Source organism: Platichthys flesus, chromosome 3 (genome assembly GCF_949316205.1).
Source record: "Platichthys flesus chromosome 3, fPlaFle2.1, whole genome shotgun sequence".
NCBI lineage: Eukaryota > Metazoa > Chordata > Actinopteri > Pleuronectiformes > Pleuronectidae > Platichthys > Platichthys flesus.
Window position 1 is genome coordinate 21,451,257 of NC_084947.1, and position 23,035 is coordinate 21,474,291.

Below are 23,035 nucleotides of genomic sequence, written 5' to 3' on the forward strand. Positions count from 1 at the left end.
TGACAGATGACTCATTAACTGTGGGTTGTTTAACATTCAGAGGTATCCGAAGAGCGACCTTAACCCAGACGACCACTGATGAAGTGCTTCCTCACTGAAAAAACACCTTCATGCACTATATGGAGGAAATGTAGACTATTATGTACGCAAAGGAAAGATGGAAAGAAACAGGAAGCAGAAGTTTAACATTTCTAGCCAGCTGTTAAGTAAATGAACATGAAATGAGGTGCATGAACATGTGAAGTTATTACAAATGAAGGTTACTCACATTCTGAACAATTATTATACAACAAGACATGAGAGTTTAAGGGTAGTCTTTTATTGTCAAACAGCTGTAAAATGTTTCACTTTACCTTTAAACTATTTGCATTTTACAATGAACTCCCTGCTGTATCAGTACTGAGACGATAGTTGTGCAGGGTTAGGGCAGAAAGAAGTAGTTGTGACTCATCGATGGAACTTACTGTGATTTTAAACCCGAATAAACATTCTCTAATGAAACGACAACCCTATGGAAGAGTGTACAAAATAATATGCGCTATTGATATGCATATATCTTTAAACTGTTCTGGCTAATAGATGAAACTACAAGTTGCAGTCTGAAGATTATGTTTTAAGTGTGTTCACCCATGTCATGGATTTAAAGTTAAAAATCTGACACTATCAATAATAAATTAGATTGCATTCATAGAATCTTGTCAACAAAATTTTTCAAGCAACCCCGGCCCACCCTCCTGTTTTGAGATGTATTTTCTAAATTATAAATGTTCTTTGGCAACTTTGCATATTCATACATATGTATCAGAAGATGCATTTTAACATAAATTATGAACAAGAAAAACATTCCACCTCATTAACCTCATTAACATATCGTTAATGAGGTGGATATTGCTGCCACCTGAAAGAAAAAGGGCAAATGAGAGTTCATGTTCACAGATAATGGGTTTTTAAAGGTCTTTTTAACTGATTTTAACTGTGTTTTACAGTTAGAGGTGATGGGGAAGGAGGGTGAGGAAAGTAAGGGTAATGAAAAAAGGCACACAGTGGGTCTCCTCCATCATGTCTTCATCCCTCCAGCTTGAATTGGAAAGAGTTGGTGCTCCATTTGCTTGTGTCGCAATTGAGCATGGTGCGTTCTGTGAAGGTCACGTTCCCTTCAGCGTCAATCAGGATTATTGTATTAGTCCTGAATGGGCAGGGACACATAAAAACAAGCAAACGCATAAAAATATAAAACGAATGACTGAAAATAAATCTACCTAGACATGCAGATGGCAGGAGTAACTACGGTGGCCCGAGATGCCTAACACAAATGCAAAAGCCACAATAGAAATGCAGCGCTGAATTAACTACAACAGCCACACAATGGAAACACAACCACTGTGGAAGTGAGCGAGGGATGGCGACTGAATCGAAAAACGACGTTGGACTTGTCTTTGGTAAGCAGCTCTGCAAGTTTTATTGTCAAAATCCTTGTAGCTCAGTTCCATTGTGGTTGTACTTCCGTCTCATAGCTTTTGCATTCTTGTTGTGTAAGTAAGTAAGATCGTCGTAAGTAACATCGTAAGTAATGCTGAGGACAAATATGATCATTAAAAGTCACATTTTCAAACTTGAGGTACTCAGCTAAACAATGTTATCAAGACCGAGGTGGAGGCAGCAGACGGTGAAAATGAAACTTTGACAGCTCTGGCAAAGACTGACCAGCTGACCTTTTGGCTACAGGACAGTCTCTGTAGCTTCTAATCCAGTGTGGCATCACAGTCCAGACAATCCCCTTTCATTTCCTTGCTGTGGAGGATTGATTACACTGGAGGTTTTTATGTACTAACACTTTCCTTCTCTTCCGTCTATGATCCCGCAGCCTAACACAGTGCTGTCAGTGGTGGGGGGTGGTACTGGTAGAGTGGGTGGAAGACACTGACCTTGTGCCATAACCAGATGAGCGAACAAACACCGCTGACAAAGCTTGGAGCATGGGCTTACTGTAGCCCTCACCCTGGCTCTCCTGAGCAGGATCGGGTGTGTTCCTGGAAAACAACACAACACACCTCTTTAGGATCCTTTAGAGTCACATGTTATCATTCTCTGCTCTACTGTCAGCAATCACTTCACAATATATTACACTCGTGGGGTCCGGCGCCAACTTTCGTCAAGTGGACAGCGTTCATCTCTTTACACCTGGCATGCCTTTCTGCTCACCTTTTCATTAAGCTACATTTTATTTCTATAACCAAATCGAAATTTACCTCAAGGCACTTTAATTAGAAGGTCAAGACCTTAAAAATGACAGAGAAACCCCACAGTTCCCAAAATGAGCAAGCAATTGACAACTGGAGAGAAAAAACTCCCTCATTAACTGGAAGAAACCTCTAGCAGGGAGATAGTTTAGCGACAGGGAAACATAATGCCATTCAGATATTAGTGATCAGCCTGTATTTATATAAAGTTAAGCATGGCCAAAAATAGTCCAGTACCTAATAACCCATCAAACCACAACTTATTGTTCAGATTGAACAAATACAAGAGACATGTAGATGAACTTAAGGTGTTAGAAGGTGAATTTGTGTGTCTTTCAGATGGAGCAAGCCTAGGTTTTTCCCCTTGTTTCTCTACTTTGTGTAAACAACAGTTTACAACTTTTAAACTTAAAATAGCAGCTTCAAAATTAGTTTGAGTTACACCGACTTGGATTAGGGAATAGTTGATGCTTTCATTCCCACACCTCACCCTGAACGTCTGTTCTTGCGAGTGGGTACAATCTTCTGAGTGGTGTGAAGCTGACTGATGGTCGTGGTTACCAGAATCAGAGCCAAGACCAAGAGTAGTGCCAAAGTTTAGTTAAATAAGAGAGACATGAAAACAGCAGCAGCTTTTACAGCAGCAGCTCTTCAGGTTTAGGAAGCCTGGAATCATGGGTCAGTTGTGTTTCAGCTCAGTGAGAGGGAGTACACAGTCAGAGCCACACAGCCACATGAAAAACACTTATTCGCCCAGACAAGGATCCCAACAGAATGAATCACCATGAGTGGCTGCAGAGGGCGCTGTTGCTCAGTAAAAGTTACACTGTGTTGCTTTAAGCTGAGCTAAGCTAATTAAGTTGGCAGAAGTAACTAAACATTAGTATGATAGTAAATCCCTCTCGTTCCAAAAAGTATTCCCTTAAAATGACATATTACTGGTAAAAATATATGTAAACACCTTCAGTGTGACATTATTAAGCCCCTAAAAAATTGTTAACCTAAAATTATTTACCAAACAGATACATATGAAGATGATATTGGGTGTGACTCTATAGCAAGGGAATGGGCGGGTGGGTGTTCATCACTCACAGTTCCTCATTATTGAGGACATTGAGCAGCTCTTGCACCAGCCCATCACAGGACAGGGATTGGTCGTTGACAACGCTGGTGAAGTGGCGCTTGCCTTGCAGCATTTTCCTCCACGGAGTTTCCAGCAGTGAATTACTCATGCCGTAGATTCCTGCCGAGGAGCACATGAAAGATACAGAAAAATGTCCAGTGCGCTCTGTGACCTTGTGGCACATCATCCATCGGAAAGAAATATCAGCATTGAAATGTCTGAACAACAGGAACGGGCCATTGGCCGAGAGAGGAGAGTTAAATGTGAAAGGAACAGTTTCTACAGCAACCATATTAAAAACAGACCTGCTTTTAGATGGATGGGTTCAGGGCTGCCTCTGTTTCCATAGTAACACACAGTGTCTTGTTTGGCTCTACACGGGACACAGGAAGACAGACAATTAGAGATCGCATTTAGTGACGATTAAACCTGTTCATATCCAATTATGAAAGCGGTGGTAAGAATCATAATGTGTCTAAGAAGCGCCAAATACAGCAAGCTGTTCTAAGGAGCACTTAGGAGGGAATGGTGTGAAATGAGTTCTCAGGGTGTGAGAGAATATCAATAGTGCACCATATGATATTCTTCAATGAATGCTTTCCTGTGCAGTCCTGGAAAGCAGCATTTCAGTCTTATCCAAAGGATCAACAGGCTAACGTTAAAACTTACAAATTAGCATTGAGAAAACACCTTTCACTCCCACCACAACCATCTAGTTTAGGAGCGAGATCACTCCTCACTTCGAGGAAATGTATTTAGTCTGAAAAATTAGTCTGAAATAGATGGCAGATCTGCTACAGGAGAGTGAATACCAGATCCTTCGAGTAGTAGAGGGAATATTGTTAAAAGCCAAAATACAAATCAGGCAACTGGGGTGAAGCTGTGGTTGATAAAATATCAACACAAATGGAAAATGTTTGCTATACAACCCATTAACAAAGATTTTGTATGTGATGTGGAGTGGAAACAATATCAATAATTATCGTGATAACATTTCCGCAGTGGCAATATTAAAAATGTTCGATATACATTGAGATATCTCTCATACATTGTATAACCACATTGAGAAGATATAACACATAAACCATCCACCTCAGATTTGTAAAGATGTTATGTGTTTATCAAGTAATTTTCCTTTTCTCCTCATCAAGAAGAGAAAACCATAACCTTCACTCAGGAGTAAAAATCGGTCTTTAAACTTGAAATAAATATAATTGTGAAATTTATCATGATTACTTCCAAAGTCTCCGACCTCCAAATTGACTTGAATTTTCTTTCTTGATATATTTTTGGTTAAATTGCCCAGCTCTATTTCTCAAACATAAAGCTGTATTGCTTCTTCATGGGGACTTTCTATTTTCAGTTTTTTTTTAAAGGCCGAACAACTGTTTGGTCAATAAGATAATATTGGGAAAAAATTATCATTAATTAAGTGAGTTGCAGTCTCTGTGATGAAAAATATGAATTTCATCTACTATTAGGCTAGTGAGTTTTAAATGTATTCTGTACATTTGGTTTGAATTTTGATGCACAAGAAATATGTAACTTTGCTTGTGATTGAGTTTGAAAGCTTGAGTTTAGCATCACCTGATCCCATCTGATTTGTCGGTACATTATCTTAATGGGGACATTGTTATCTCTGACTGAGGACTGAGGGACAATATGACCACACATGCACGCTTCCTTTCATAACCTGGCCACACGTTATAATAGATTAACTCGCTCTCCTGACACCAGTTGCCTCTGTTTCACTCTTAACTGTTTGCACAAGAGCTCATCTGTCTTGTGTAAAGTTCTTGAGAGAGGGTGTTTTCTAAAAGGCAGGACAAAGTTTCTCCAAGCAGCTGCGAGAGAATCCTCAGAGCTGGAGTTCAGTCTCTCTGACAAAAACAAATAAAAAAACTTAATGTTGTTGTGAGCTGAACAGTCAGAATAAAAAGCTGCCTTTTCTGTGTTCTTACGGTGCCTATGAACACAGAACTGGCCAGTGTTGACTCGGGTGATAACAGTCTCCCCTCATACTTGCGTGTACACAGCCGTTGCTCAGTGGGAACCAGATGGCACTGTAATTTAAAAGGAAATGGAGGCGTCTGTAAAGGTTTCTACTCATTGTTAGTTCTGCTGGGGGCAAACACATTGACTGAAACACTATATTGATACTGTGCCTCAAACACTAGATCAGAAAGACTTGGTGTCTATCTATGTAAGCACACTTTTCCTGGAATGTGCTTCCGATTGACCACGGTGCTAGCAGGTGGAGGACTTCGGGAGAGATAGCTCTATTTCTTCCTATTTAAACTGGCAACACTATCGGAAGTCCCATCAGGTGCGCGGTGTGTTGATGTGAGCTGAGATGAGGGAACAGCAGGAGGTCGAGGCCAGTGGGCAGAGAGAGAACGAGGAGGGAAGAGTAGAAAAATGGCTTTTTCAGATCTCAGTCAGAAATGTAATCAGTATGCTGCCTGGGAGACATTCTAATGAAGAGTCCTCTATGCTGAGGCGGCCGAGCAGTTTCCCCCTCGCCAGCTGTGGTGTAGTTGCCTGGAGATGGCTGGAAGAGCATTCAAGATCATCAGCTCAGAGTGTAGATGGGCATATTGATGGGGGGGCTCCTCTGTAATGGTAAAGTGAAAACTCCTATCCAATCACACACGTCTGTGCATGTACACCCACATACAGGCATTACAGGAATGGAATGGAATGGAAAACCAAGCCTCGTCCATTTCTAATGATTTCTCTCAATAATACTGCATATGGCTACATGGATATGCTCTGTGAGTCGGTCTACTGCAGACCCTCTGGATATCAAATGTAATCACTTCATTTCATCTCTGTATTTTTGTGTGATGGCCAAAATCGTGTTTTATTAGGTGAGAGTGATCTTGATCCTTGACCTTTTACCTCCAAATTCGAATCATGTCCCCCTTGAATCCAAATTAACACTTGCACCAAATTTGAAGAAAAAGGTTTTTCTGAGATATCGGATTTGCAAGAAATGGGAGGGATAGACGTCCCTCCGGCCAAAGCTGTCGTCGGCACGGATTCATAACAATGAACTTGATATAATCTTTATAAATTATGCTGACATTTCAACATCAGATACTGTATTTGGCCTCAAGGTGACTTCTGACTTGAAAAATAAAACATAGGACCATAATGTTCTTCTAGTAATTAATAATGAAATCGTATCTCATTTGACCTAGAAAAAAAGAGCCTTTATAAGATGAGACAGAAGTAAACGGTTAGATAAGTGTAGTGGAATTCAGATCTCCTCTCTGATTAAAAAGTATGACCCAATGCTAACAAGTAGAAAACCCAAAATCAACACTATTGATTTTTGTGGGGAATTTGGGGGGGGATTTTATAGCACCTGGATTCCCTCAATTACAATGAAGGCTACATTTGAGCTAATAAATGTGAGCATCTGACAATTCTATTCAGTAGAAATTATGTTTTATTCTGTAGGAAGTGAATGTTTCTCCATTGGTAATCTTACAAGTGCCTGGAATACAAATACTCAGAGTTCTTTTTTTTTATATTAAGAGCTCATCCATCCCTGAAACCCTGGAACGTGTGCATCTGCTGCACCACTGTTTTTCTTTTTCAGCTCAAACAAATTTCTGCCAAGAATACACCACACAGTTGTAGACCGTGAGATTGCACCAGTGCTTTATTTTTCCAGCCAGAGTTGTTTAAAAAGAAAAAAAGGCCCTCTCTGCTTGACTGAAAATGCATTAAAGGACGCATTTCTTTGTAGACAAACATCAGAGGAGATATTCATTAAAATGGATCATCTCTGGCCACTGACTTAAAAGCAGGAGTGACATAAAGTGGAATCAAAACCCGACACTATAGAGAAAGACATGTTGGATATGGAATCTTGAGAGCATCAAGCAGAGAATATGTGAGATGAAATTTTAACTATATATGTTATTAGCTCCACTGAGGATGGCTCTGTGGGATGTTTTTAGAATGCATGGCTGCCACTGACCAAACCATCCATCCACTTGTAAAACACATTTCAACAAGGTTATTGATTATTTATCAAGGCGACTTTAGTTTGAAGGGTATCACAATTAAAAACAAGTCATACATAAATCATGTAAATATTTAATGTCTCCCAAGTTGTGTATTAAATATACACTTCAAGCCATTTCAAATGAGGGTGACCAAACTCTTAAGAACTGAGTGGAGACACGGTTTGCTACAAAAATGACAGCACCACCACCACATCATGAATCATCTTCTCTGGTTACAGATGAATGAGAAATCATCCTTTATATCCACTGCATGTAGTTATTGATCTGGAAAGGAACTAGACGTCTCATTTCCTCTAACCTGCTGGGCACACTACAGTGGAAATTAATAGGCTGGTGATGATGGCAGTGAAGACGTAGCTTTGCTTTCTGTTACTGTGTCCTCTCTAGTAGTTGAAGTGGCTCCGACACTTCACCACCGCAGCATAAACACAGACCGTCTTCAACTTGGCTGGTATCTCATGGCCGTTAAGCGGCACCTTATTCATTAAAGAGGAATCTGAGTGCAGGCACAACTATATCTCTGGCCTCTATATGGACATTTTCATATTCTAATGGTTTCTGATTGAAAATGACTAAGCAATCTCTCTTCTGGTAAGTGTGATCCTATGTGAAGAGAGAACTCACAGACATTTCATAAGCTGAAATGGAACTAACGCTTGTACTGAAGCTGAGACTTCCTCTTATTTTGTGCAGATATTACAAACTTCGTAAACTCTATCAAACAGCAACTGTCCTATTATAGTTTAGTAAATGGAACTGGCACCGGAGGCCGGTCCAGCTTTGGGTGTCTCCCATAGATTGTATGGTTTCTCTGCATGATAAAACAATGTGCATGGAGGACTGGTAGGCGTAGTACTGCACATGTAAACAGTTTGGAGGGTGGTGCTTTCTTTAATCAAAATTGAAAGAAAGAGAACTGGATTTAAGAGTTGGTTTCTGATTTCTAAAATAAACTTGAAGGCCAAGGAAAACATTTTAATATTAGCTTTCATAATCACCTTTGTTTGTTCCGGACCTTCTGACATTTCTCCTGACTACATCAGTTTAGTTTACGCCAAATTAACGGGTGTGAAAGGCGTTCCGACCCTGGTCTAGACCCAAGGACCAAAACTTAGTCTGAAAGTGGTGTTCCTAGTCCAGACCAGATCAAACTGAGCCATGGTGCATCTACCAACCATTCAATGTCAAGTATCGGTAGACGCAGCCCACGTAGGCGATGATGACAGGAGGTCATCATCGCCTACGTGGGCAAAATTATTCAGTGTAATCCCATAATTACAATGTTAAACCAGAACTAGGCAAGAGACAGATTGTGATTTGTGAGTATGGGCAATACAAATAAAATTTGATTGAGTGATTGAGACAAGACAGCGAGGTTAGAGAGCTCTCAGTTGTCTTCTTCAGTCTTATCAGTCACATGACGAACGGGAGGATTAAACAGAGAGGAAAACTCGCAATAAGGAAAGGAGTCAACATCTTTTTTAAATCGGGTTTACCTGCATTTAAAAACTCTGCATATACACTGTACCTGCACATTTTTTAGTAAAAGAGGTATTTGTCTTGTCTGTACAAGTGTCTTAATGGCTTGATCAGAACATTTCTCCTCACACTTATAATCTTAGTGACAAACTAGCTCTATACTGCAATGCAAGAGCATTGCTTCTACTCGCAACATTAACTGGTGTGGACTTTTTTGCAGGGACATTTAGTATGTATTTATCAATTCCATATTGAAGACCATCTTTACTGGGTTAACATTAAACAACAATTTGGAAACATTGACCTTTGGGAGTTAGTTTTATCATATATGCTTTGCCAGAATGTATGTTTCTGCTCTGCCTCAGATTGAGTGCTGCTCCTCGGTGATCCTGGCTGGGTGTGATCTCCTGTTCTCTGCATCTCTCTACATGCAGTTCTTTGTGCTCAGCCAGCTCACCAAGCAGCCCAGTCGGACAATATAATATGTCCTTTGGTTTTAGGCTCACCCTGCTGCACCTTACTAGTTGTATACCAGTTTTCAGCGCTTATTGTTGTAGGCAGCCCAGTCAGCACCACCTATGTCTTTTGTTTTTATTTGTGCCTTTGTCTGGTTTCTGCACAACTGAGGCCAAATTCTCCAAAAACCGAAACAGAAAGATTGGCTGCAGCTTTCAACTTAATCATAGTATTTACCTTTTAAGACCCTGTGGAAACACTTAACCCTGTTATTAAAAATAATCCACCAATTGAACCTTATACCTGTGTAGAACTAATAGAGATGCTCACCCTGTGGGAGAAGGTATATACAAGCATAAGTAAATCCCCTTTGAGACGGATCCTGCTTGAGGCCATGTTAAGAGGATGAGATGATTTTTTTCTCCCCCAACAGGGATACAGTTTGGTGGTGATTTGTGTTAGAGCTGAACAGCCAAACTCTTGCTGAGAAAACTGAGATCTGCTTCGATGATAGAGGGGCCTATCTCAGAGTGCACTGATCCCACTTAGATTTTTCTATCTTTACTCGGGCGCCAAATTCAGTTATTTCAGGCCAGTGAAGCAGAGAAGGAAAAAAAAAGCATTTCTTTTTTAATGATGTCTAGTTTTTCTTTGTCTGAAACTCTGAAATATGTGCAGGTGTTTCTTCAGAACTTTAATGTTGGCTCTTTCACAGCTCACAGCTTTTCACAAGATGACGATGCTGCCTCAAGGTAAAAGTGGGCCAGAACCCAGCTGAACAGAGAACCTTATTCTCAACAACTTGAACAATCTTTGAGTTAAAAACCTACCGTGTGCAGGAATGTGCCACTGTCTCTGGTGTGTCCACAATAAGAAGTCACCTCGTCACACCCACCCAGTCAAACAAAGAACTCCTCTTAATGTCCGGCAGCCTTTAGAGGCTGTATTACAAGTTTTTCCCGCTTTAAAGGACACTTACTTGAACTCTGCTGTGATGAGGTTGAAGCCATTGTACAGTTGGCTTTCTGATGACACCTTCTTCAGGTAGGAGTAACTGTCCCCATCCTTTTCCATAAGGTAGTTGGACACTAGAAACCCTGCAGAAAAACCGCAGTGTAAAGACATTGTTCTTAATTCATGCACTCAATAAACTTGCGCAAATTAATACATGATCGATGTATTTAACTTTCAGAAAAATAATTTCATGGGATCCTTAAAAGTTAGGGTCAGGTGCCAAACCTGTCACAGTCTCCGATGAGATGTCTAGTCGGCTAAATATCTAATAATAATGACTTGGCAACAACTACAGCCAATCAGAGTGTAAGATGAAGTGATGATGGTGAAGGTACATGTAGTGGTGAGGGGCCCCCAGACCTTTGTATATTGCTTTTATACAGGGTACAATATAAATGAGTTTGGTCGTGGGCTAAGTATGAGTTTGAGCCCAAACATTTGTAAAAAAGTAATATTTTATTTGATAAAAAATAATAAAATAGATAAAAAAGTTATTTCTCCATAGTTATAAAAATAAATTACAAAGTTGATGGCAAGTTGAGATCAAAGGGCTTTGAAGTCATGTGGTCTGACATTTTTACAGCTAAAAAAAGAGAGAAAGATTAACATGGCTATGTCGACCCTGCAGCTTGTTCAACTCACAGTGAGTCAGTGAGTCAATGGAGAGCTTAAAGCTCTTGTCACTCTCAACACAAACAATACGCACTGCAATATTTGTGATTCAAAATAATGTCATTTTAGTCATGACAGAGAAAAGGAAGTACCAAAAAAGGTACCATCTGTTACAAGTGCTGCATTAGTTCAAATCTGAAATGTACCCCACCACCAAATGGCTCTTAGATGATAAATGAAGGATCACAACCAAATGTACAGTGCCATCTTACTCAAATTCCATGAGTATACGTAATACATAAGGAACAGTTTAATTATCAAGTAACTGGTGTGAGTGTAAGGAGGAAACTTGAGCTGTGTGAGTTAACACTGGACGTTCTAGGCGGGCTCACCTCGTCCCTTTGCATCAGGGTTGGGATGTCCTTCCATGTAGTTTGTGATTACAGCCAGCTTGCCCTTCTTGTTGATCCCCAGCCATGATCCTCCCTCCTTACCACACTCCAGGTCCAGGCCTGTGTTACACAGATGTAGCAATACATTAGTATTTTGAAGAAAAAAGGTGAAAACAATATATCAAATAAAAAGATCCTAATGTCACTGTGGTGGATGAATACATGTCTCCTCCATACTACAAACCGGTCCCACAAAATGCAACACCCAGTCACATTCCATTCAGAAAAGTCATTATTCATGTTTTGGGGGATTGGTCCCAGAGATTTAATAAACCTACATCATGATCAACCCAGGTAAGTTCCCCTATAGAATTACAGTGGGTAATTTTCAATTATGTTTCTTAAAAAAAGAACAGGTTTGGTGATAATTATAGAGAATATTGTGTTGGATTTGTCGACTTTTAATCATTTAGTAGAATTAATTGCTTGTATTTAGAAAAAAACATTAAGGTGGAATGGGCAAGTATACAAGTAAATCAGTCAAAAAGAATGTTTCCAGTAATGAAACCATAATGGTAAATTATTTTAAATAGAGATTTCCTATTTCTTTAGAATTTAGTACCTTATTGCATAACTCTTTACAAGAAACGTTATAACAAACTCGTTAAGTATTAACCCAACATTGACCTCAATCTCATAAAGTTTTTTTTATGTCCATTTGCTATTTCATTGCCAAGGCCCCAATCAGACGAACCCTAAGTCTGCAAGCTTTAAAGCAAAGCATCCTTTCTTAAACTAACAACTTGAACTATCCTACATTAAGATACATTTGATAAAATAAAACGGTTAACAGATGATGTCATCTTCCTGGGACCGTCACTTACATTAAAGCATTAGGGCAAAAATGTCAGGTATACATTATTTAATATATCCTTTGACTGAAGTAGGACCATGTAGAGCTTTGGCAGTAATGAAATAAAAAATCAATCCATCTGTAAATCCGTTGTTTTCTTCCCACTTCCCTCTTCCTCATTTGACACAGAAAAAGAATAGCCCTGCTCGTCTGCTGCACTTCCTGCTGATCAATAGAGACGGGTCCACTTACACTGACAGTGACCAAGGGGGCCAAACGATCGTATTCCCCTGGGGGCTAGATAGAAGACTAGCCTGATCCCACTGGGAGCTATAGCTTACTTCCCCCCTCGTCATGCTATATCTCCTCTGCCCACCTCCACCACCCACCTCCAACACCCACCAACCCGCCCCCCATATAAGGCAGAGCCATTTATTCCTGTCACATCGCATAAAAGCAGCCATCAATTCAGGGCCCACTAGTGGAGTCCTGACCCCTCTGTTATAGAGGGGAGAGGAGGCTGATGAACAACGAGGCTATCTCTACGCTTCCTCCTTCAGCACGAAAAAGGGATGATTGATTTCCCCTGCTTGGCTATAATGTGTATTGGACATCAATCAATTAAATATAGTTTACTAAGGGTGGACATGTCCTGTGACACAGCAGGAGGTGTTTTGGATTCTGAGATGCAGGACACAGATCCTTCCTTGATTATTGAAAGGTGTTCAGCCTTTAATAAAGCTGTATTCGAACGCCACAGCTGCAGCTTTTTCAAATTATCACTGAGCCAAAACGTTTCATTGAGCTTATGATAATGTCTACATTTACCACAAATCCATCGAAATCAATTAAACCGCTTATCCACTTCTTGGTTTTGTAGTGTTTTATACGCAAATTACAACTGTTTTGGTCAGGTCTCCCTTGCAATAGAGCCTTTCCAACTATAGTGAGACGGAACTGCTTAAAGGAGACATAAGGTGCTTTTTCACTTTTTCTTTCTTCAAATGTGTGATATAGATTTTTCTGTGTATGTAAAAGATCTGCAAAGTTAAAAGCCCAACATCTGGGATAAAGGGAGCTCCTCTACTCTCCAGAGAATGCTGCTACTTATGCCCCCGAAATGCCTCATCAGTAGTCGATGTTGTCAGTTGAGACCGATTTTACGTGACATGCCCCTCATTTGCGTAATGCACCCCTAGTGGCCAGTCTGGCACAGGCCTTAACAAAGCATGGTAAAGCAAGAGTGGAGGCCGACATTTCTTCATGCACTGGAAGCAGTTGACTAATAACACAGTGGGACAGTTGGCTAAACAGGGCAGGCTGCGCATTTTCGGGAGGGTGCTTCAGCGGACACAAGCGAACTCTACAGATGTTTTCAGAAAAAAAATTGTGTCCAGACATTTTCCAGAGTTTAGCTTTCAGAAAGTTTTGAATGTCTTCAGATCAGACATTCAAAAGGGAATGGAAACGTTCACAACAAAAGGGAAACATCCGGAAGAATGGGTAGAGCATGCAGGAGGCCGGGCATAGCCTAGTGTATAAAATCAGCTGCTGAAATCATATGCTTTTGGTTACAGTACATCAGCACCGGCCTAAGCTTTTATGGCTAATAGCTCTCGAATCTCATTGTCTTTTCCAAGATCTTCGCCAGCACCTATTTTCATGGATCCTCTTTTTCATACTGAGATATTAGTTTTTTCTGTCTGTTGGTGGTTTGAAACATCATTGATACAACTAATCTCTCGCTGTGGATTTTCCAGAAATGCTCTGCTATTCTCACAAGGGCTAAGTCGAACATTTTACAAGGGAGCTGGCAGGAAAAGTTCTGAAAATATCTGGAGCAACTGAGTCAAAAATTTGCATTCTCATGAACAGCAACTGGAAAATTTCAGGAAAATGTCCTGATTTCAGTGCAAGTCTGAAAGCAGCGTGAGAGTTTCAGAGAGAGAGAGGCTTTAAAGAGGGGATGCAGCAATGTAGTCAGAGGAATGTGATGCCATTTTGAACATTAGAGCATGTCATTAGTTGTGTAATTTAATTTAATAATAAATAAAATGATGGACCTGAATAGGAGCATATTATCTCTCCTCATGAATCCTGCACAAGCACAAGTAACAGATCTAACTTATTATTCATTCAGTGCACTTCGCTATAGCGAGATGGAATCAAATGTACTGACTTACCACTGAGGATGTCACTGCTGGTTCCCCAGTAGTCTGCAGCTTTGGATGGCCTGTTGTAGAACTCATCTCTGTTTGCAGCCAAAATCAGCCTGTGGAGATGGAAAAAGAGGTCAGAGAAGCTGTTTTTATTACTGTTCCTTCTGCGGGTCGTGTTCATCTGCTCTTGAATAATAGTTATTACAGAGGGTCAACAGTGGTTCGAACAGGAGATATATCACCAGCGACTCATTCATCACAAACACATACATTCCATCCTTTATATCTTCCTTTCTAGCTGACAATATATCATATATTTGTATCAAATCTCTCTCTCTCTCTTCAAAGACTATTCAGGGGTCATGAGAACATTATTCTTCCTGTAACATCTGTTGTATATGTGCTTTATCCATGCAAACCTTTCTAATCATCAGCAATCATTTAAGCTGTTGTATTCTCTATTGTCATTAAGCACTTGAGTGTAATTACTCATCCTTTCTAGAAGATTTCGCCTGAGAGTAGGCCATTGTCTTACCGGTAACGATTTACACAGGTGATCATTAGACAGATGTTGATGTTGGACTGTAGGTTTCCCAGCTTGATAAAAGCCCTGAGATGTATTGAGGAGCCTTAAGAAAAGTACTTTTACACAGAGGTGGCAACAGAATTCCCCCTCTTTTGACACAAGTACAGATACTGTCAAAGTGCCTTACTAACTGTATCTGTGCAAAGCAAACCGAGACTCTTGTCACATTAAAATAGTTAAAAAAAATGATTTAACTTAAATCACTCTTAATTCAAATCAAACAAAAAACTATATACTAAATATATAAATATAAAATGGACATATAAATAATTGTCCAGGAGGAAATGTGAAGGCTACATGGAAGGTAGTATTTGGTATTGAAATAATGCCAATGGAAAGGGGGAAAGTTTTGTTGCCTTGATTTGTTGGGGACGTTGTGGATGTTATCAGATTGTTCACTTTCTTACATGTTGTTACTCCTTGTCTCAGACATATGTGCTGTGCCTCTTCCACATGGTTGAGTCTTTGTCTCCTGTCTGTTTTATCTTGATATGTCCTTTGCATTGTGTTGTGATGTTTTGCATGATATACACAAATGGATATATAGCAAGAAATCATCTTCTCTCTGTGTCCATTTATGTTGAAAAATCTCTCTTGTTATTTGGTAGGTAGCGCTCCACGAATCAAGAATAAAAACCCTCAAATACATTAAAACAAGAGTAACCAGCCTGTTTTGAAATTTCAAGGAGTAGAAAGTACAGATACCTGTGTTAAAATGTAAGAAGTAAAAAGTCATCACAAATAAATATAGCTCAGGTAGATGAAAGATATCTGAAAAATCTACTTAAGTAAAGTACCAAAGTAACTGTACTTTATTACTTCCCACCTCTGCTTTTACATCACAAATTGGCTGAGCTGGATGCAGAGGATATGAAAGGGAAAGATGAAGGAGCAGGGCGCACTTTTGATGATGACCAAAGGAAAGAGGATCAAAAAGAAAAAGTGAAATAAAAAAAGAACTTGATCCAGGTAACTTTGGTGAACTGACTGTGTCAGTGTAATACAACAGCTTGATTCAGAAGTTGTTTTTTTTTAAATCAATGTTTAGATATACTATGACCACTTTTTTTGTTTTAAGACCAATGAATGCCTTTACATTGTGTTCTTTATTTGCACAAGGTTCATCACATGATACTGTAACTAAACACAGCATCAGTTCTGATGTCAGGATATTAACTAAAATATTCAGCTTGGACCAACTTAATGGTCTGATCTCATAATCAAAAACAAAACCCCCAAAATCCTATCTTATAAATTCTCACATTTAAATTACTTTAAATATTATTTTCTGATAAACCCCACTGACTGACAGGTTTAACAGGTTTAGTGGGTGACTCAGGTAAAGAAGCTTGTGTTCTCTTGATGCGGCTGCAGATTCAGTTCCTAACTAACCATTTACCAAATCTCTCCCCTGTTGTCTCTCCCCCTTTCATGCTTAAACTCAGATTGAATGGTGCAACCATAAGAAATCGTCTCGAAAATTTCACAAAGAGTAAACATCCTTTAGCTTCTGTGTAGTTAACATCAAAACTGAATGACAGTGTGGGAAAAGATAGTTTGTCCAACCTTAAAGCTACTCTGTGAAAAAAAACGACTTTGATATAGAAGATTAAAACCATATGAAATTGTTAGCAGAAATCTGTGACAGATTTATGTAAATCACCAAATTTTCCTCTCATTCGAAAGCCTCGCAGCCTTACCCCCGCAGGTGTTATATAAAGCTCTAAATCTTTTGTTTTTATAACCAAAGCAAGGATACAACACAAAAAAAAACACAGTATGCTACACACCACAGTAAACAGCATACACATGAGTGTGATCTGATTTATAATAAATCACCTTGAATTTGACTCAAGTCTGACACAGTCACCAGAGTGTGAGCTGTGTTCTTACTCAGGATGTCAGTGGCTACTGTATATGCTCCAGGCCAATAATGGCTTCAAATTACATTGTGAGCTTTACCTACTACAACGCCTTTCTGCTAGTCAGTTGTGAACCAACAATACATAACACCAATAGGTGGCTTTACACCCTCTGTCAACATCCTATAGCCTATTATTAACACAACAGCACACACACTGTATGCTTATTAAAGGTTCATCCTGCTCGTCTCCTGTTCAGCTGTTGTAAAACAGATCAAACAACTATTGACTTTTCTTCAAGGAAGAGATGATCTCTCACTGTTGCATCATGTGAGCAAATCAAATCAAAGTTTATTGTCACATGCATCAATGACAGCGTCATCGGAGCAGTGAAATTCTTATGACATGGCAGGCAACCATCTACGCAGTAGGCGACTTTACAAAATGAAAAAAAATAACATACTATGTAACAAAGTTAAATGAAGCAGCAGTTTACAGGGTGAAGGAGTGGGGAATATTAAATAAAATAATATGAATATATGTATAACATATAACATAGTCAAATAAATTCAAATGAAGCAACAGATTTCAGGATGAAGAAGTGGGGAATATTAAATAAGATAAGTATATGTAAAGTAATTGTATTTGTATGAATTCATGATTCAGCAGAGTATTATGGACTTATGTACTTGATGGTTGGCAAGCATATAAAGGTATATCAGAAATGATGAATAATAAATTTACCAATGGAACTAACTGATTCACATATATGGAAGAAGAGTTTAAGGTTATGAGAATTTAAACAGTGCAGAGAGGCACTTAAAAAGACCCTTTCAGAAAACTCCACAGGGTAGACAAAAGGGCAAATAAAATTTATTGACCTCAACAATCGCTGAGTATTTCCTCTGAGCTTGGCAATGGTCCCCCTATTAATCTTTCAGGATGCGAGTGTGGATCCTGTGTAAGACCAAACCGATAAACTAAACTGACCTAATAGGGGTCGACCTCTGTGCGTCGAAGGATAATGGCCGCCTGTTCCCATGGTACTGAGGGACACTGCTGCCCCTGAAAACAAAGCTAACACTAATGATGCCGCACAAGCGAGAGCATCTGCAAACGGATCCTGAGGGGGAAATCACATACGCAGCTCGGATCTCAGTGACAGTCGGCCAGCTGCGTAATGTAAGAAGGGTGGTAAGCAGCAGAGAGGTATCAAAGCTGTGCATGATTACTCAACTCTTTTATTTCCCAATCAACTACAAAAGTGACAGCAACAACTGTTGGTTTTGGATTGATCTTTTCAAGAATATTCCTGATTTCCAAATTATTTTGGTCAACAGATCGCATTCACGTCATGTAATATTTTCATTTGATCATCCAGCTGTTCCTAGAAACGGCAATTTTGGAAAATACAATTAAAGGAAAATATCTCCAGATGGTTTTTGCCCCCAGAGGAAAAACTTCGAGGTCACCATGTGACTTTTCCTCAAGCTTAACCATTACTAGATGCCAGGATACAGTACTTTACCAAATGAGTGAGAACTTGATATGCTGCTGGCAGAGCTCGACTCGGGAAAGGTCACAAGTCATTTGTGTTTATCCTCCAGGGAACATGAATGTTTCAAAAATATTTATATATATATATATATATATATATACAAAGGTTGTGGACCATCGCTCTCTGTAGTATAATTTATGCTGGGTACATTCATGTTCTAAGGAGGAACAAATCTTAACATTTAACACTGTCCTTGAGCTTCCTTTATGAACCATTGTGGGGCAAAAAATGTCAACTTGCTTACAACATGCATCATAATTTACCTAGCAGATTTACTTCTATGGGAGAGACAGGTGTATCCCCACTGTTGCAAAAGCTCTGTAAAATTGGGTTAATGTTTGTTCATCACTTTTGTCTTGTTGGGTGCAGTGAACATTGCATATCTAAATAACGCTGATTTGACTAAGGGCTATAATAACACTACAGTACTGCCTGGTTGACTGCAGCACAGCTCTCACCCTGACATTCTGAATAGGGCTGGAAACTTGAGTTTGAGCCTCAGCATGTGGTTAATCACTGATTCATTTGTGCTGAACATGCAGTCGTTTCACCCCTGAAGATACACTCTTGTCAATTTGTGCCGTGGGAGTGTAAAAATTGTACTTAATTGAACTTTAATCTCGCTTCAGTCCAATTTTGTCCAAGTTTCCTACACATTTCTTTTGATTAAGACAGCAACATGGCACAGGGAACCTAATTCTGCAACTAGTGGTTTATATAAAACACTGACGTAATCACATTAGGACACAGCGTGTTTCACCTTTCCCCAGGTTCAGGTCTGAGTCAGCACTCAAAACACATCTCCACTGTGATATCCTCGGGCAGGGTCGGACACCCAGAGGGAAGGACAGAGATGGAGTTAGACCAGGTAGATAGATTGGGAGATTTATTTATATATTACACCACTCTGCAAACCACTTTGACTCCTCGTAGTGAGGTTGTCTGTGTGGTCCACTGAAAGATGTCATCCTTTACAGCAAGAGGAGCATGTGGATGTTGTAGAATGATTTATTCAGCTTTGTTTTCTGTATTATTATGTGGAAGATATGACAGCCGGGGCTCTGCATTGGTCGTTATGCCATTCAATTAGCAGTCATGTCGCTGTCCAAAACTAGATAGATATAAAACATCTATATCTAAAAAAACTGCAAAAATATGTTTCCTTTAACTCAACTGTTTACATGCTGCGTGCGGTTTGTGCCCATTTGCACATCAGCTCAGTGGCAGACTGCATATTCCTAGAATAAGATAAAACAGGGAGCATTGCAGCATTTTCAAGGAATGACAGCAGTCATGTCAAGGCTTGAAATGACTGGATTTAGACACCTTACCGGTTTTCCCACGTGTTTATTTTCTATTTATTTTTTAAGTTTCTAAACTTTCTGTAGCCCAACGTCAGCTGCATGTTCCAACACCTCATTGAAGCTATGTGAGTGAAACATTCAAACCCAGCACTGTCTTTTATAGCAGAGTCAACAGAAAATAAATAAAACCTGTCATATAGAGCATGTTTAAAAAAATGTATCTCACAAAATGTATGCAGAATGAACGAACAATGGCTACTTATACATTTTAAAGATTAACATATACCTTTTGAAGATAATTCAATTTTGTAACACAAAGTTTTCATCATTTGCCTGTTCTTTGAACCTCAGCTGTAGTTACAGTACTTCAAGGTGGCTGTTAATGAACTTAAGCTAGATTTTCGGGACGCATTCTAGTGCATTTCCTGGTCTTTCTGGAGCATGATCTATCATATTTTTCCTTGTAAGTGCTTTCTTTTAGAATTCCCTTTATTCTACTGCATGTGTTGTAGCACAATGACTCTCAACATATAATCAAAGGGTTAATTGTCCTACCTGTAGGCATTTTTGGAAGCAGGCCGCGGGTCAAACTTCAAGAAGATTATACACATCGATGTACCGGGAGATTGCCGACAGGGTTTTCAATCAGTCCGCATCTGCCTCCAAGTCTCAGTCACATCTGGCGAAGAGATCAGAATAAGAAAAAGAAAAAGAAAAGAGTAAAAACCTGTGGTCACTGGTGTTGTATGGAGACGACAGCATGGGGGTGTGGTGATAGAAATGATATCAGATGTTAAACATTATCATGAGACCGAGTCGGGTCCGTTCAAATCGTATTATATACAGATTGAGGTCAAACAGCCGTTGGGGTCATTCATGTGATATTGTTACAAAAGGTTTTTTGACATGCTTGATTTGATACGAATCAGCTGGTTCAAATTTGTTTTGCATCTTGTGGCTTGACTGGGACCAATTGAGACTGCAGTCAGTCTTGGCTTTTGATTGGCTGAATGGTTAATTTGCTGCCTGTGTTTAGTTGGTCTTTTGTTCAAACTCGACCCACAGCTTGATTGGACTCTTCAAGAAATAGAAGGAGACACACTAACAGCAGCTTAAGGCGTTTCCAATTGGGCGATCTGACAATTTTTTATTGTAATCAATCTTAAAGACATCCATGATCCACTGTTAAAGCAAACTACAGAGATTGTCACATTGTATGATGTATACTCTATCTATCCAACAGTAATTACATAGATCCACATTACAAGGTCGATGCATACAACTTTTGGTCCATCAGCACAGCCATCTAGGCTATTTGAAAAAACACAATGTGGGCTAGGAGACGAAAAGCTAACAGGACTTGACGTGGGTAGTGTAGAGGTTCCAGTATGCACAGATATTTCTCAAAACTGTAAACTTTGAAGACCAAGGACAGCCCTTCCAAAGGTTATACAACAAATCTGTTCAACCACCTTAAAATGAAGCATCAGGAGTAAAATGCAGTGTTTCACGCAATATGTTACAACAGCACAGTCTGTATTTCATGAGGTCCTGAAACAGTTGACACAAGCTGACCAATTGGACAAACAATGATAAATGCCGAAAACAGATGGGAAGAGGTGCGTGAGGCGGCCACATTCTATCAGCTGAGGATATGGAACCTTTGATGCAATAATGAGTTTCAAATGGTGGGAACAGCTGAGTTCTCAAGCTGCTTGGAGTCTGGATATTCTCGAGAGAAAATTTCAAAACTGGGACGAAAGATTGCAATTCAGATCGGGGATCGTCACTGCGTTTAAAAACATTTCGAAATTGTGGGAAAGATCAGCCCTCTACCACTTCCTAGAAAGTCAATCAAGCGGGGAAATACTTGACAATTTGACTAAACACAAAGTGCGTACTTGGCTGTAGGGCAATCAAATGAATAATCAGGATTTATGTTGTGTGAGAGCAGGCTCAGAATGGCAGGTGTTAAACATAGAATCCCAAGGTTTCATTTTATCTTTATCTTTGTTGCAACGGTGAGGAGTACAAAGGTGGAGATGAAGTAACAGCAGCTCAGGCGCTCAGCCACTGATCACCATGTCATTTGACGATGTGCAAGGCAGGGAACAATAACCATGTGATGGGAGCAGGCTTTTAGATTAACACAGCAACAGTTATAACACTGAGTTCCATAATTGAGTAGGTTTGTAGCCAGCTATTCTTAGATACTAGCTAAAGAGCATGACCACTGTGTGTTATGTAGGAGGCTGAGAGAGATGGGAGTTGACCTGCAGACCGACATGAGGTGAAATAATACAGGTTCACCGACACCTGGTTCTAACTCCACCAGCCAACTTGTGTCAGCAGAACTTGGTAACCTGCTCAATAACTAGCTCACGTTAGCATTGCTGCAGTCATTCCTGTAAAGGTGAGGAACAGACGAGGAAAGAGAAGTGAAGATTCTTACCTAGCTGCAGTTATGCCCGCCACAATAACCTGTAGATGATGTTAGATGAGCTGCTGGATCAGCTGTTCTCTGACTGACTGAACTTCCTGTCTCTCTGCACTCTTGTTGACAAAGGAAGTGTCCAAACAGGGAGTCATCTCGATTTGCATCTCTGGTCAAGTTTCTTCAGAGCGTGTGGGGCTGATAATCACTGCGGTGTCCTTAATCCCGCCCACCCCAGCACTACAAATGATTAAACCGAGTGCTCCTTCCACAGGGCTCTGAAGTCCACTGTGATTGGTTGGATTGTGCGACGAGTTTAATAGAGAACACTTTAACTTCCGGCTGATGGTTTGCTTTCAGAATAAAAGCGACAATAAATACATGTGTTTTTAAGAAGATATTGTATATTTCACCAACTCGCTGGTTGGTTGAGGCTGCATGATTATCTCCGTGTCCAAGTCAGGGTAGTTTCTGATAATGTGTGCATTAACTTACTCTTTGGCTTTTAAAAATAGTATGACTGCAGCCATGAGGTTGAAGCACCAGATTCAATAACAACTGACGATCAAACTACTTTCTCTCAGTAAATCTGCCCAGAGAATTGAATTTAAGTTATTTTGTATTACTGTACAGTCTGCTGGTGCTCGTGTTTCTTTTGAAAAGTTTTACTTTGAAAAACCAGAGGTTTCCTTTTATGTTTTAGCTGACTTGACAATGCACCTTACCGGCAAATTACTACAACAATATATGTTGAGAATAAACAGCTAAAGGGATGGAAGACAATAAAATAAATAAAATAAAAATAATGTGACTTATTCATGTGAATAAAAATCATATCCTAGGTTTATGGCATTTAAACATGCATTTATAAATAATACCTATTCTACAATCCAAGCATTACATATTAACCATATCAGAACAAA

At 39.6% G+C, this 23,035-nt stretch overlaps 1 protein-coding gene across 1 annotated transcript; it reads right to left on the minus strand.

Annotated features, from left to right (window-relative positions):
• Positions 1 to 303: 303 nt before the first annotated feature.
• Positions 304 to 22,313, minus strand: tango2 (transport and golgi organization 2 homolog (Drosophila)). The gene is made up of 9 exons (XM_062384639.1): positions 22,131 to 22,313; positions 20,234 to 20,357; positions 14,393 to 14,481; positions 11,357 to 11,476; positions 10,318 to 10,435; positions 3,669 to 3,736; positions 3,333 to 3,483; positions 1,926 to 2,030; positions 304 to 1,186 (listed from the first exon to the last, which is right to left on the minus strand). Exons 2-9 carry the CDS (start codon positions 20,287 to 20,289, stop codon positions 1,066 to 1,068), a joined length of 828 nt encoding a protein of 275 aa, XP_062240623.1. The 5' UTR covers positions 20,290 to 20,357; positions 22,131 to 22,313; the 3' UTR covers positions 304 to 1,065.
• Between the last annotated feature and the right edge of the window lie 722 nt (positions 22,314 to 23,035).

What these genes read in the sequence shown, in the direction of transcription:
- tango2 (XM_062384639.1), bottom strand. Translation starts at nt 20,289, where the DNA reads ATGTGTATAATCTTCTTGAAGTTTGACCCGCGGCCTGCTTCCAAAAAT. An exon ending in CAGCAGTGACATCCTCAGTG is followed by an intron (nt 11,477 to 14,392) that starts GTAAGTCAGTAC and finishes TGTGTAACACAG; the next exon opens with GCCTGGACCTGGAGTGTGGT. An exon ending in TCATCTGGTTATGGCACAAG is followed by an intron (nt 1,187 to 1,925) that starts GTCAGTGTCTTC and finishes CTGCCCATTCAG; the next exon opens with GACTAATACAATAATCCTGA.